Below are 16,246 nucleotides of genomic sequence, written 5' to 3' on the forward strand. Positions count from 1 at the left end.
AGCCCCATGCACCACAACTACTGAGCCTGTGCTCTAGAGCCTGGGAGCCACAACTACTGAAACCCGAGTGCCCTAGAGCCTGCGATCCTCAACAAGAGAGGCCACAGCAAGGAGAAGCCCACGCATCACAACTAGAGAGTAGCCCCCACTCACTGCAACTAGATGAAAGCCCAGGCAGCAATGAAGAGCCGGCATAGCCAATATATAAATAAATAGGTCCTTGTCCTGGAATCAAGTCCCAAACACTCCCAACAGATATCTTGATAATACATCCTTGTGTTATATTTTCTTCCCTCTCTCATTCTTCCTGCCCTCCTACTCCCTAGGATTAATTCCCAGATCAACTACTTGTACCCAAATGTTTGTCTCAAGGTCTGTTTTGGAGGACTATAACACATGATTTTGGTTTGAGAGTGATCCTCACAACAGACCATGAGGATGGGATTCTGGAATGGGATCACTTACCTCACTGATAGGATAAGCAGGGTGGTGGTAATCCCTGGCCTGCATCTCAGTTCCTGGGAATCTCACCTGGGATGGAATGAAACAAGAAGAAATGGGTTATCCAGTATCTCTGTCCCTAGAATGTTTTGGGGGTAAAGGACTTTGGAATTTGCTAGCATTTGTTAACTGTCTTGGAAGCCTTGCAAAAAGAAAGTAACAAATTCTGATCAGCCAACTGTCAAATTAGGGCACACTGAAAGCCAGAAGGTCACCTTGGCAGTGTTTAGAGTGACCAATATCTCCTTAGCCATAGGACTTCCATAGTGATAATCAGGCTCAGAGTGTAAGTTTAAGGGTGGCAGAGCTTCAAAGGAGATGAAATTTGCAGCTTGCACAAGTCTCCTTTGCAAGTATCATAGCTCTGATAGCAAAGGACAGGGACTGACGCTTGGGTTAAGATGATTTTGGGAGATGTGTTTGAACAGCTTGAATTCCTGGTTTTCTCTGAATCTTCCACACCAGACAAAGCAGCTCATTCTCCCTCTCTAGAGAAGAGCAGCCTCCCCATAGCTGGAGACTATGCAGTGGCCACCTGAAGTAGATGTCTTATAAGATGACTCTGATGACCTCAAAAGTGGACTATTTTCCTCCCATTGCCATGAGAAGAATAACTAATGCCAAGTCTGAGCTGAGAGAGAAAACATAGTTCTTGATTTGGGAACAGATAGCTTTTACTGAAAGAACTGTAGGAACTGGCTAATAATTACTGGCAGGAGTTTGGAGAACATGTGTGGGAACAGATCTTGAATGTGCTGGACCAGAGTGGCAGAATACAAGACTGGATAGAGGAGAGTTTATTGATATGGGAACACTCTCTTATGATTTAAGATTTAACAACCTGGCAAGGACAGTAGGTGCTAACAGGGTATTGGAATGACTTCTTGAAATTTGGTGGCCTACACCAAATGAGATGGAGATGCTGGAATTGCCTTGTCAAAGTACTAAAGAAGAGGCAGGAATGTTAGAATGGATTTATGTCATGTGTTGAGAAAACTAGCCTACTGTTTTCCCAGGAAGAGCCCAGGGACTACTCTGTTTACTAAGGCATTAAAGACTGTATTAATGAGAATGGCAACAATATCATTGAGAAAATTAGAATTACCTAGACCGGAATTCACAGTTGGAAATGATGTCACAAGATTGGGCTCTCTTGCATTAATTGAGATGATAGAGTAATGGCAGGGGCAGGTAGTATCCCAAATATCTCTGGCAAAGTAGCAGCAAAGCTGAAGGGGCAACTGAGGTTCCTTGATGTGTAGGGAGCACAGTGTACCTCATGTTCAAGGTGGAAGGCAGTAGACTAGAGTGTAGTTTTACTTATAAAACCCAAGAAAGCAAGAGCTGGTTAGCAGAAAATTGATGTCAACTGTTATATAATGGAAAAGTGTTATCCTATAACTATTATTTTATGTCCATCGGTTGAAAAGGTGGCCAGTGCTCTTTGAAGGATGCTATCTAAGCCACTACAAATATATAGAATAAATATTTGCCCACTTTCTCTAGAGTACCATAAACAACTTATCAAAGTAACTTTCCAATGCAATCATTTCAAAGGTAGTTGGATAAGAGGGCTGAATTGACTTGATACCAAGTGATCTAAAATGTCATGTCCCACACTTAAGAGTGGGAACTTACAGATGCCAGGTAATAAATGAAGTCCCAGATGGGTCCCTGTAGCAGTCAGATGGGTCCCTGAAATTTTCTTAACAGTTTTACATTGGTTCCCTGCCATGTGGAATAAAATCCATATGGTGGGGAGGATCAGGCAGAAATCCCTAAAATTGTACTTCTTTCCCCCAGGTAAGATAGTCATCCAAAACCAATATTGCACTCTGAGTAGAACTGCAGAGATGGGCACCACCTTCAAAGACATAAAGAATGCACAGGTGGCACCTTCTGCATTCACCTGTAAGGCCCCTGCTCAAACCACAAGCATCATGGTAGGAGACAGCTGACTACCATAAACTCAACAAAGTGTCAGAACTGATCGTGGCTGCCATGACAGTTAATATACTTTTTTCTGGAACGTATCAATGCAAGCTCTGGCATGGCATGTGGTTGCTGATTTGACAAACTTTTTTTTTTTTTCCAATCATTAAGAACATCAAAAGTGCTATATTAACATAGGAAGGATAGCACAATGCATGTTAACGTATTGTCACTCTACTCTTCTCTCTTCCACAGGGACGTCTGCAGGTATCTTGTTCATCTTGTGATTCCACAGAACCTCATTCTGTTCCCCTATGCTGATAAATCAGGCTAATCAGATCTGGTGAAAAGGAAGTGGAAAAGACTCCTGGTGCTCTATAAGACACACACAAGCCGGAGAATGGAAGATTCAGACCCTGCAGATTTTAGGGGTCCAATGGTCTGGAGGATGCTGGGACATGCCCTCCAAGTTAAGGATAAGTTATTGAACTTGAACCCTCTACCATTAAGATGGTAACTTTGACTCTTGAAGTTAAATGCTGCTCTCACTCAATATTTGGGGAAGAGTAGAAGCTTCTCATTTGAAGTGGGACTCAGAGCAAGAGAGAGTACTCTGCTGCAGGCTCAGGCTGTGATGCAAGCGGCTCTCCTGCTCAGGCTATATGACAGAGTATCAATGCTACAAATATATGTGGTAGGACATTTTATGGCATCTCTGACAAGCTCCAACGGAAGACTGACAGTACAGCCATTAGGTTCTGGAATAAAGGCCTGCCCTCTCATCGTTTGAAAAGCAACCCTTGGCATGCCTCTATGCCTAACAGACTCAGAATCTGCTCCCATATGACATCAAGTTATGAACCAGAGCTACGCATCATGAGCTAGGTGTCAGGTTCATCAAATCATAAGGTCAGATAGTAACAGTAACAATCCATTATTTGATGCAAATGATACATCTGGGATCAAGCCTGAGCAAGTCCAGAGGGCACATGTAAGTTACATAGACAGTAGCCTAGGTTCCCGTATCATTTACTTCTCATGCAGTGATGTAGCTCCTTAACCTACTCCTGTGATCCATGGAGAATCCCCTATGGTCGGTTGTATCAGTATTTATTGCTGCAATAATATTTTGTAATAACCAAAGAAATCTCTGATACTCAACCATGAGCATTCATTATTGAGGAGTCAAGGGCCAGCTGGGAATTGGCTAGGGGGATTTTCTGATCTTGGCTGGGCTTTCTCACATCCTGGGATTAGCTGCTAAGTCACTAGAATAACTTAGTTCTGCTCCACACATCTCTTTCTCCATCAGATTATCCCAGTCATGTTTCCATATCAGTGGCAGAAGCATGAGAGAAGGCAGACCAATCACTCAAGTATTTTTCAAGTTTTTGCTTGGATCAGATTTATTAACATTCTATTGACCCAAAGAAATCACATGTCTAAGTTCAAAGTCTCAAGTGAGGCAGAATGTTCCACCCAGAAAGCAAAGGCAATGGAATTTTATGAGAAAGGGTATGGAGACAAGGAGAAGTAAAGAAGTAAGGGTACTGCTGAGGTATTAAATAGCAGATGGCAGAGAAGGAAAATTTGGGCCTTGTTCCTGGGTGGACCAGTTTGATATCTTGGTGTGAGTCAAAAATGGCTGGTTTTCACACTTAGCCTCTCTCAGAGGTGGCTAGGATTAGTGATTGGGAAAAAATCTTCCTGACAGACACAGCTTCAGATAGTGTACTTGGGTCATTCACGGTGATGGAGAAAGATGCGGCCTGAGTTAAGGATAAATATGAATTTTTCTATAACTTTTTAAAGGAAAGTGTGTAGATTTTTGTATCATGGAATGTCAACAAAAGAGTACTCAGCTGAGGAGGCAAAGATTAGGTGGACAGGATGATTCTTTCAGTAGATTTCAGCCAGCCTTGTCCTTGACCACTCGAGGCTTCCACAATAAACCCATTAAGTGAAGTAAGTGTGATGGTAGAGACAGAGGTTATGCATGAATCCAACAACTTGGGCTTTCTCTAAGGCTAAGCCAGGCTTCAGCAATATGTGAACTGTGAACTTCCAGATGTTCAAGCTGGTTTTAGAAAAGGCAGAGGAACCAGAGATCAAATTGCTAACATCCGCTGGATCATCGAAAAAGCAGGAGAGTTCCAGGAAAACATCTATTTCTGCTTTATTGACTATGCCAAAGCCTTTGACTGTGTGGATCACAATCAACTGTGGAAAATTCTGAGAGAGATGGGAATACCAGACCACCTAACCTGCCTCTTGAGAAATCTGTATGCAGGTCAGGAAGCAAGAGTTAGAACTGGACATGGAACAATAGACTGGTTCCAAATAGGAAAAGGAGTGCATCAGGGCTGTATATTGTCACCCTGCTTATTTAACTTACAAACAGTGTACATCATGAGAAACACTGGGCTGGAAGAAGCTCAAGCTGGAATCAAGATTGCCAGGAGAAATATCAATAACCTCAGATATGCAGATGACACCACCCTTATGGCAGAAAGTGAAGAGGAACTAAAAAGCCTCTTGATAAAGGTGAAAGAGGAGAGTGAAAAAGTTGGCTTAAAGCTCAACTTCCAGAAAACGAAGATCATGGCATCTGGTCCCATCACTTCATGGGAAATAGATGGGGAAACAGTGGAAACAGTGTCAGCCTGTATTTTGGGGGGCTCCAAAATCACTGCAGATGGTGACTGCAGCCATGAAATTAAAAGACGCTTCCTCCTTGGAAGAAGTTATGACCAACCTAGATAGCATATTCAAAAGCAGAGACATTACTTTGCCAACAAAGGTCCATTTAATCAAGGCTATGGTTTTTCCAGTAGTCACATATGGATGTGAGAGTTGGACTGTGAAGAAAGCTGAGCGCCGAAGAATTGATGCTTTTGAACTGTGGTGTTGGAGAAGACTCTTGAGAGTCCCTTGGACTGCAGGGAGATCCAACCAGTCCATCCTAAAGGAGACCAGCCCTGGGTGTTCTTTGGAAGGAATGATGCTAAAGCTGAAACTCCAGTACTTTGGCCACTTCATGCGAAGAGTTGACTCATTGGAAAAGACTCTGATGCTGGGAGGGATTTGGGGCAGGAGGAAAAGGGGATGACAGAGGATGAGATGGCTAGATGGCATCACTGACTCGATGGACCTGAGTTTGAGTGAACTCTGAGAGATGGTGATGGACAGGGAGGCCTGGCGTACTGTGATTCATGGGGTCACAAAGAGTCAGACGCGACTGAGCGACTGAACTGAACTGAATTGAACTGAATGTAGTTTTGCCACTATTGAATATGCGACCTGTCAGCAGTAGAGACCAATGATTTTGTAACACTCCAGAAGATAAATTAGTCACTATGGAGCAAGTTATTTGCATTAATTTTCTCCCATCTTGGAGGAGGAAGCAATTCTCTCCCATTGTAATTAATTTGCATTCTTGTTTTCCCTTTCATCAGTCCCTCTGTCATCATAACTGATAGTCTACAGAATGACTATTACCAACATGGTATCTTGCATTACCTCACCTCAGATCAAGGAATTATTTTGTGGCAAATGAAGAGCAACATGAATTACTGGATCCATGATCCTAACATATACAGTGTTATCTGGAAGCAGTCAAAAAGGAACCACAAAATGAACTATTGCAGCGTCTGCTTAGATACCAGCTTGGAGACGGCAGCCTGCAGGGTTGGGGTGCTGTTTCTCAGGATGGGATACATGCACTGTACCAAAAGCCAGTATGTGATTCCACGTCCCCAGCTGCTAGGATTCATGCAGCGAAGAGCCAAGGGTATAGAAAGAGGACTGGCCCTCTAGCATTCTCAGTGACCTACAGGCATAATGGTGCTTCCCACCCTTACCACCTTGGAGGTTACCAAGGTGGTCACCTTGACCTTGGGATTGGAGGTTATTTCCAGGGAACAGGAAAAAGCTAGCACATTTCTATCAAGAAGCACAGTAAGATTTAAACAGAACTTCTGCCAACTGATCCTGCTGGACTGCTCATGTCTCTGGGGCAACAAGCAAAAAAAAAAAAAAAAAAGGGAGTTAATGTGTTGGTTAACGAGGAGCTAAGATTACAACTACAAAATGAAACAAGGAAGATGTATCTGAAGTCATGCAATTCAGTGATTTGCCTGATTCCTGATGCTTCCATGCCTGGTGTGAACAGCAAACAGACAAATGTGGTAACTGTAAAGGGGCACAGTAACCAAGGCCCTAGATCTCTGAAAGGATGAAGGTCTGGATCACTCTACCAGGCAGCTAAACTAGACCTGCTGAATTTCTGGAAGAGAGCAAGCAAAGTCTCAAATTGGTAGTGCAGGAAGGAGATGATGAATATGAGTTTTGGTCTTTGGTTCAGTTGTAGCAACAGGAACTATAGCTTGTCTCACTAATCCTCCTGGGTAGTCTTCAATAGACTGTGACTGCTCATCACTTTGAAGATATGGTGATGGGTAGACTTAACATGGGACTCGATTCTGAAAGGGCCAGGGGTAGACAGCAGAAAACACTTCTTTTGTCCCACATCACATCCTTCTGTCAGCTTCTGCTGTCAGCTCACTCTGAACCACACTGAAACTACCTACAATTTAATTTCTATCTGATGACAAATATCTGACTTTGATGGTATATCTAACTAATGCACAAGCTGTGAAAAGCTTTACATGCTAATAAATACTACCAGTAAGTTCCAGACCCACAATAAACGTGATATATAAGCTTCCAGTTGTCACAAAAAATTTCAATCCAGTATTAATTTCTGACAGAAATTTAACAACTCTTATGATACAAGTGTACATAATACTTATCATGCTAAAGTATTCACAAAAATTGAATCATTCACTTTGCCAAATTCACTTTTTTTTTTTGCATTGAGTCTATTTTTGAACACTAACCTCACACTGACTTCATTCTACATGCTCCTTGCATCTCTGAAATACTCCATCTTCGTACTTTATTTAGGCTATTCTATTTCTCAGCAGGGACCTTTATTTTGGTAACAAGACACAATGCCAGCTTATTATAAATGCTTTATTTATTAATTTTTTAACACAGAGGAAGCTTGGTGGCAGATCTGTAGCCACTTAATGTTTTTATAACTAAGAATTAGTTCATGCTGTCTTATAGAATGTAAAGGTGTACTAACACGTGTATATGTAATTGTTATGAAAATTAAGCTTAGTCACTAAAAGAAGATTCGCTATCTGAACTTTCTTCTGTGTTTTTTTCACCTTCACCATCAGGCACTGGAGCATCTGGCCTCCTGAAAGAGAAGGGAAAAAAAAAAAAAGAAATTTAACGGTTTTTCCAGTTGAAAAAAAAATCACTAACTGTAAATTAGGTTCATCCTAGAATATTGCTGCTAATAAATCTGCCAAGTCTGCATCCCTAACTGAGAGCCCCCTGCTCTCTACCACAGCATGCTTCTCGCAGGCTTCTCCAGTACAATGGGGATTCAGTGCTATTCCTGTACAGGCCATGGCACCACTTCCTCCTGCCAGTCCTTACACAGTGTGCTACTTCAGCACTTTCTGCTTCTCATTACCACGGAGACCCAATGACAGACAGAGATGTGATCTGGAGAGGCTGGCATGACCAGTGCTAAATCCTTGCAGCCTCCAAGTGTCCGTAAGGTACAGAGAGAGAAAAGCTAGAAGTGGGGGAAAAAAAAGAAAACCTTCATGTTCAGGAAAGCTGAAGGGAGTAATTTAAAAATGGAAGAGATTTCAAGAACGGCCCAGTAAGAAACACAGACAATACAGAAATCTTGTAGGGGAGGAGAGTGACTGTTCAAAGGTGGTTCTTAATGTCTGCTGAGTGTTTTCACTTATATGCTTTATCATCAGATAAACATAAGAAGAATTAGTTCATAAAAATAATGTCTTTCATTGGTGTCATTGAAAACAGTCAACTTGATAAGTTCCATAGTGTTTGTTAATAAATCATTTAATCAATGTGGCAGCACTATCACTCAGCACCTATTCACTCTAACCAAGAAAGCAAATTAAGCAAAGTATACCTGGGGGAAACTAAGAGGGAAAGGAAGACTAATACAGCAGCTCTGTTTCAGTAATTAAAAGCTACAAAACTTATTTTTCTCTCAGGCTCCTTGATTCTTAATAAGATTTAAGATACCAACAAACAAAACTCTTCTTTGCCACAAATATAATAATTATTGCTAAAATAAAATGTATAGTCTACTAACTTATTATGAATTATGTTATTAGTTATTATGAATTATGGCCAAATTCTGACTTAGTTTTTAATACCATGTGTGTTGTGCTATGAAACAGAAGAAATGCTGGCACTGCTCCTTAGCAATGGGTCAAATATAAACCCCTTTGCTCTGCTGTACAATTTTAGATTATGGGGGGGCAGTCCTAAGATGGTAGAGGAATAGGACAGGGAGACCACTTTCTCCCCCACAAATTCATTGAAAGATAATTTGAACGCTGAGCAAATTCCACAAAACAACTTCTGAACATTGGCAGAGGACACCAGGCACCCAGAAAGGCAGCCCATTGTCTTCAAAATGAGGTAGGACAGAATATAAAAGACAAAAAGAGAGACAAAAGAGTTAGGGATGGAGACCTGTTCTGGGGAGGGAGTCCTAAAAGAGGAGAAGTTTCCAAACATCAGAAAACCCTCTCCCTGGCAGGTCTGTGGGGAGTTCTGGAATCTCAGAGGGCAACATAACTGGGAGGAAAAATGAATAAAACCCACAGATTACGTGCCTAACGGCAACTCCCAGCGGAGAAGTAGCCTAGATACTTGCATCTGCCACCAGCAAGGGGGTGCTGAAGAGGTTTAGGGTAGGGCCTGAGCCTGAATGCCCTGAGGCCAATGTGAAGGAGCTAACGTGAGACAGCAATGCAAACAGTGTGACAGCCAGAGAGAGAGAGGAAAAAAAGAGAGAACTTTCCCATAAAAAGCTCTAACCAAAGGCACTGCCGGCCCGGTCACAGAACAAAGGACTGAGCTAATACCACAGGAGAGCTAGCCGTCTTTGGACTGGCCCATTGCCTGCTGGAGGCAGGGAGGCAGGCAGGCAATAGCCAGAGCCAGAAAGGAGCAATCTCGGCCCCAGAGATGGCATCCTCTACCAAACTGTGAGCAGGCTCCCAGTTGCTAACCAAGTCTTCCTGGGATCCTGGACAGTTGACATCTGCCAGGAAGGTCACAGCCAGAGATCAGTTCCCCAGAGGAGACACACAGCACACTTGAGGTGGTGCTCCGCCTGTGAGCGGCTGGGACTGGGGAGGAGACAAGTCGCCCCGCCCTACCTGGGGAGAGTGCGCTTGCCAAGCACCTGGTCACCTGAGCTGCTTGGACCTAGGAAAGGCACAAAACGTAGGCCCAACTGAGTCTCCACCTTTGTGGAGTACCCGAGAACCTGAACCTGAGCCTGGGCGGCTTAGACCTGGGAAGTGCACGCAACCCAGGGCCCGCTTTAGACAGTTCGCCTGCAGAGCAACCTGGAGTCTGAGCAGTGCAGATTGGGAAAGCACACACACCGTGAGCTGGGGCAAACCCAGTGTGGCCGTGACAATGCGAGCACTCCCCACACACACCAGTGATATTTAAGTGAGCCTAAATAAGTGATCACCACCACCCCCTTGTGTCAGGGTGGAAATTAGACACCGGAGACTTGCAAACAGAAGAAGCCAAAATAAACAGAGGGAACCGCTTTGGAAGTGACAGGTTCAACAGATTAAAACCCTGTAGTTAGCACCAACTACATTGGAAGGGACTTATAGACCCTGAGAAGTATAAGTTGGAACAAGGAACTATCTGAAACTGAACTGACCCCACACTGCCCACAACAGCTCCAGAGAAATTCCTAGATATGTTTTTCTATTTTCATTTTTTTAATTAAAAAAATTGTAAGTCCTTTATTACTCCTTTAATTTTCATTTTATAACCTACTATTACCTTTCAAGAAAAAAGGACCCTATTTTTAAAGCAAATTTCATCTATTTTTTAATATAATTTTTGTGATTTTGTTTTTTTAATATTGTATTTTTGAGAGTCTAACCTCTACTCTCGGAGAAGGCAATGGCACCCCACTCCAGTACTCTTGCCTGGAAAATCCCATGGACGGAGGAGCCTGGTAGGCTGCAGTCCATGGGGTCGCTAGGAGTCGGACATGACTGAACGACTTCACTTTCACTTTCCACTTTCATGCACTGGAGAAGGAAATGGCAACCCACTCCAGTGTTCTTGCCTGGAGAATCCCAGGGACGGCGGAGCCTGGTGGGCTGCTGTCTATGGGGTCGCACAGAGTCGGACACGACTGATGTGACTTAGCAGCAGCAGCAACCTCTACTCTAGATTTTTAATCTTTGCTTTTTGGTATTTGTTATCAATTTTGTACCTTTAAGAATCCAATTTTCAGTACCCATTTTTACTTAGGAGTGTGATTACTGGCTTGATTGCCCTCTCCCCCTTTTTACTCTTTTTCTCCCCTAGGTCACCTCTATCTCCTCCCTCCCCCATTCTCTTTTCTGCTCAACTCTGAATTTCTTTGGGTATTCCGGGCTGTAGAGAACACTTAGGGAACTGATTACTGGCTAGGTCTGTCTCTCTCTTTTGACCCCCTCTCTTCTCATCCTGTTCACCTCTATCTCCTTACTCCCTCTTCTCTTCTCTATATAACTCCGTAAACCTCTCTGGGTGTTCCAGGCGGTGGAGAGCACATAGGGATTTGATTACTGCCTAGATTGCTCTCTCCCCTTTTGATTCCCTTCTCCTCCTCCTGGTCACCTTTATCTTCCTCCTCCCTCTTCTCTTCTCCATGTAACTCAGCGAACCTTTCTGGGTGTCCCTCACTATGGAGAATCTTTTCTACATTAACCTAGATATTTTATCATCAGTGCTTATGAATGGAGAAGTCTTGAGGCTACTGTAAGAATAAGACTGAAAACAAAAGGCAGGAGATTAAACCCCAAACCTGAGAACACCAGAGAACTCCTGACTCCACGGAACATTAATCAATAAGAACTCATCCAAAAGCCTCCATACCTACACTGAAACCAAGCTGCACCCAAGAACCAACAAGTTCCAGAGCAAGACATACCATGCACATTCTCCAGCAACACAGGAACATAGCCCTGAGCTTTAATATACAGGCTGCTGAAAGCCACACCAAACCCAAGACATCTCAAAACTCACTACTGGACACTTCATTGCACTCCAGAGAGAAGAAATCCAGCTCCACCCACTAGAACACCAACACAAGCTTCCCTAACCAGGAAACCTTGACAAGCCACTCATCCAACCCCACCCACAGGGAGAAACCTCCACAATAAAGAAGAACCATGAACTGCCAGAATACAGAAAGACCACCCCAAACACAGGCAGTCTAAACAAGATGAAAAGGCAGAGAAATACTCAGCAGGTAAAGGAACATGATAAATGCCTGCTGAATCAAACAAAAGAGGAGGAGATAGGGAGTCTACCTGAAAAAGAATTCAGAATAATGATAGTAAAAATGATCCAAAATCTTGAAAACAAAATGGAGTTACAGATAAATCCAAGGATTGAGAAGATGCAAGAAAGGTTTAACAAGGACCTAGAAGAAATAAAAAAGTCAATCAATAATGAATAATGCAATAAATGAGATCAAAAACACTCTGGAGGGAACCAATAGTAGAATAACTGTGGCAGAAGATAGGATAAGTGAGGTGGAAGATACAATGGTGGAAATAAATGAAGCAGAGAGGAAAAAAGAATTAAAAGAAATGAGGACAATCTCAGAGACCTCTGGGACAATGTCAAACACCCCAACATTCGAATCATAGGAGTCCCAAAAGAAGACGACAAAAAGAAAGACCATGAGAAAATACTTGAGGAGATAATAGTTGAAAACTTCCCTACAGTGGGGAAGGAAATAGCCACCCAAGTCCAAGAAACCCAGAGAGTTCCAAAAGGTTAAACCAAAGGCGAATCACCCAAGACACATATTAATCAAATCAACAAAGATCAAACACAAAGAACAAATATTAAAAGCAGCAAGGGAAAAACAACAAATAACACACAAGGGGATTCCCTTAAGGATAACAGCTGATCTTTCAACAGAAACTCTTCAGGCCAGGAGGGAATGGCAGAACATACTTAAAGTGATGAAAGAGAGAAACCTACAGCCCAGATTACTGTACCCAGCAAGGATCTCACTCAGTTATGAAGGAGAAATCAAAAGCTTTACAGACAAGCAAAAGCTGAGAGAATTCAGCACCACCAAAACAGCTCTCCAACAAATGCTAAAGGATCTTCTCTGGACAGAAACACAGAAAGGGTGTGTAAACTCAAACCCAAACAATAAAGTAAATGGCAACGGGATCATGCTCATCAATAGTTACCTTAAATGTAAATGGGTTGAATGCCCCAACCAAAAGACAAAGACTGGCTGAATGGATACAAAAACAAGACCCCTACATATGCTGTCTATAAGAGATCCACCTCAAAATAAGGGACACATACAGACTGAAAGTGAAGGGCTGGAAATAGATATTTCACACAAATGGAGACCAAAAGAAAGCAGGAGTAGCAATACTCATATCAGATAAAATAGACTCTGACGTAAAGTCTGTGAAATGAGACAAAGAAGGACACTGCATAATGATCAAAGGATCAATCCAAGAAGAAGATATAACAATTATAAATATATATGCACCCAACATAGGAGCACTGCAATATGTAAGGCAAATGCTAATGAGTATGAAAGGGGAAATTAATAGTAACACAATAATAGTGGGAGACTTTAATACCCCACTCACACCTATGGACAGATCAACTAAACAGAAAATTAACAAGAAAACACAAACTTTAAATGATACAATAGACCAGTTAGACCTAATTGATATCTATAGGACATTTCACCCCAAAAGAATGAATTTCATCTTTTTCTCAAGTGCACAGGGAACCTTCTCCAGGATACAACACATCCTGGGCCATAAATCTAGCCTTGGTAAATTGAAAAAATTGAAATCATTCCAAGCATCTTATCTGATCACAATGCAGAAGATTAGATGTCAAGTACAGGGAAAAAACTGTTAAAAATTCCAACACATGGAGGCTATCCAATATGCTTCTGAATAACCAACAAATCACAGAAGAAATAAAAAAAGAAATAAAAATCTGTATAGAAATGAATGAAATTAAAAACACAATAACCCAAAACCTATGGGACTCAGTAAAAGCAGTGCTAAGTTCATAGCAATACAAGCTTACCTCAGGAAACAAGAAAAAAGTCAAGTAAATAACATAACTCTACACCTAAAGCAACTAGAAAGGGAAGAAATGAAGAACCCCAGGGTTAGCAGAGGGAAAGAAATCATAAAAATTAGGGCAGAAATAAATGCAAAAAAGGAAAAGAGACCATAGCAAAAATCAACAAAGCCAAAAGCTTATTCTTTGAGAAGATAAATAAAATTGACAAACCATTAGCTAGACTCATCAAGAAACAAAGGGAGTAGAATCAGATCAACAAAATCAGAAATGAAAGTGGAGAAATCACAACAGACAACAATGAAAGACAAAGGATCATAAGAGAATACTATCAGCAACTATATGCCAATAAAATGGACGGCTTGGAAGCAATGGACAAATTCTTAGAAAAGTATAACTTTACAAAACTGAACCAGGAAGAAACAGAAAATCTTAACAGACCCATCACAAGCACAGAAATTGAAACTATAATCAGAAATCTTCCAGCAAACAAAAGCCCAGGACCAGACGGCTTCATAGCTGAATTCTACCAAAAATTTAGAGAAGAGCTAACACCTATCCTACTCAAACTCTTTCAGAAATTGCAGAGGAAGGTAAACTTCCAAACTCACTCCATGAGGCCACCATCACCCTAATACCAAAACCTGACAAAGATGCCACAAAAAAAGAAAACTACAGCCCAATATCACTGATGAACACAGACGCAAAAATCCTTAACAAAATCCTAGCAAACAGTATTCAACAACATATTAAAAGATCATACATCATGCCCAAGTGGGCTTTATCCCAGGGATGCAAGGATTCTTTAATATCCACAAATCAATCAATGTAAAACACCACATTAACAAATTAAAAGATAAAAACAATATGATTATCTCAATAGATGCAGAGAAAGCCTTTGACAAAATTCAACATCCATTTATGACTAAAAAACCCTCCAGAAAGCAGGAATAGAAGGAACATCAGTTCAGTTCAGTTCAGTTGCTCACTCGTGTCTGACTCTTTGCGACCCCATGAATTGCAGCATGCCAGGCCTCCCTGTCCATCACCAACTCCTGGAGTTTACCCAAACTCATGTCCATCAAGTCAGTGATGCCATCCCTCAACACAATAAAAGCTATATATGGCAAACCCACAACAAACATTATCCTCAAAGGTTAAAATTCAAAGCATTTCCCCTAAAGTCAGGAACAAGACAAGGGTACCCACTTTCACTACTACTATTCAACATAGTGTTGAAGTTTTAGCCACAGCAATCAGAGAAGAAAAAGAAATAAAAGGAATCCAGACTCAAAAAAAATTAAAACTCTGTTTGCAGATGACATGATTCTCTACATAGAAAACCCTCAAGACTCCAAGAGAAAATTACTAGAGCTAATCAATGAATATAGTAAAGTTGCAGGATATAAAATTAACACACAGAAATCCCTTGCATTCCTATACGCTAACAATGAGAAAACAGAGAAACTAAGGAAACAATTCCATTCACCACTGCAACAAAAAGAATAAAATACTTGGGACTATATCTACCTAAAGAAACAAAAGACCTATATATAGAAAACTATAAAACACTGATGAAAGAAGTCAAAGAAGACACAAATAGATGGAGAAATATACCATGTTCACGGATTGGAAGAATCAATATAGTGAAAATGAGTATACTACCCAAAGCAATCTATAGATTCAATGCAATCCCTATCAAGCCACCAACGGTTTTTTCCACAGAACCAGAACAAATAATTTCACAATTTGAATGGAAATATGGACCTGGAGGAATCAACACTATGGTACTGGCACAAAGACAGAAATATAGATCAATGGAACAAAATAGAAAGCCCAGAGATAAATCCACACACCTATGGACACCTTATCTTTGACAAAGGAGGCAAGAATATACAATGGAGAAAAGACAATCTCTTGAACAAGCAGTGCTGGGAAAACTGGTCAACCACTTGTAAAAGAATGAAACGAGAACACTTTCTAACACCATACACAAAAATAAACTCAAAATGGATTAAAGATCTAAACGTAAGACCAGAAACTATAAAACTCCTTGAGGAAAACCTAGGCAAGACACTCTCTGACATAAATCACAGCAGGATTCTCTATGACTCACCTCCCAGAGTAATGGAGATAAAAGTAAAATTAAACAAATAGGACCTAATTAAACTTAAAAGTTTTTGCACAATGAAGGAAACTATAAGCAAGGTGAAAAGACAGCCTTCAGAATAGGCGAAAATAATAGCAAACAAAGCAACTGACAAAAAATTAATCTCAAAAATATATAAGCAGCTTCTGCAGCTCAATTCCAGAAAAACATACAACCCAATTAAAAAATGGGCAAGAGAACCAAACAGACATTTCTCTAAAGAAGACATACAGATGGCTAACAAACACACGAAAAAATGCTCAACATCACTCATTATCAGAGAAATGCAAATCAAAACCACAATGAGGTACCATCTCACTCACGCTGGTCAGAATGGCTGTGATCCAAAAGTCTACAAGCAATACATGCTGGAGAGGGTGTGGAGAAAAGGGAACCCTCCTACACTGTTGGTGGGAATGCAAACTAGTACGGCCA

General features: G+C 41.3%; 1 protein-coding gene across 3 annotated transcripts in view; it reads right to left on the reverse strand.

The window, feature by feature from the left end:
* Window positions 1–7,453: 7,453 nt before the first annotated feature.
* Window positions 7,454–16,246, reverse strand: part of WASHC3 (WASH complex subunit 3) — a 56,126-nt gene continuing 47,333 nt past the window's right edge. For all 3 annotated transcript variants that reach the window (XM_060413134.1, XM_012174918.4, XM_004006671.5), the window contains one exon: window positions 7,454–7,699. In XM_060413134.1, the coding sequence (XP_060269117.1) occupies window positions 7,615–7,699 (85 nt within the window). In that variant the 3' untranslated portion in view covers window positions 7,454–7,614. The remainder of the gene's footprint in view (window positions 7,700–16,246) is intronic.

The sequence above is a fragment of the Ovis aries genome, chromosome 3 (genome assembly GCF_016772045.2).
Source record: "Ovis aries strain OAR_USU_Benz2616 breed Rambouillet chromosome 3, ARS-UI_Ramb_v3.0, whole genome shotgun sequence".
Taxonomy (NCBI): Eukaryota; Metazoa; Chordata; class Mammalia; order Artiodactyla; family Bovidae; genus Ovis; species Ovis aries.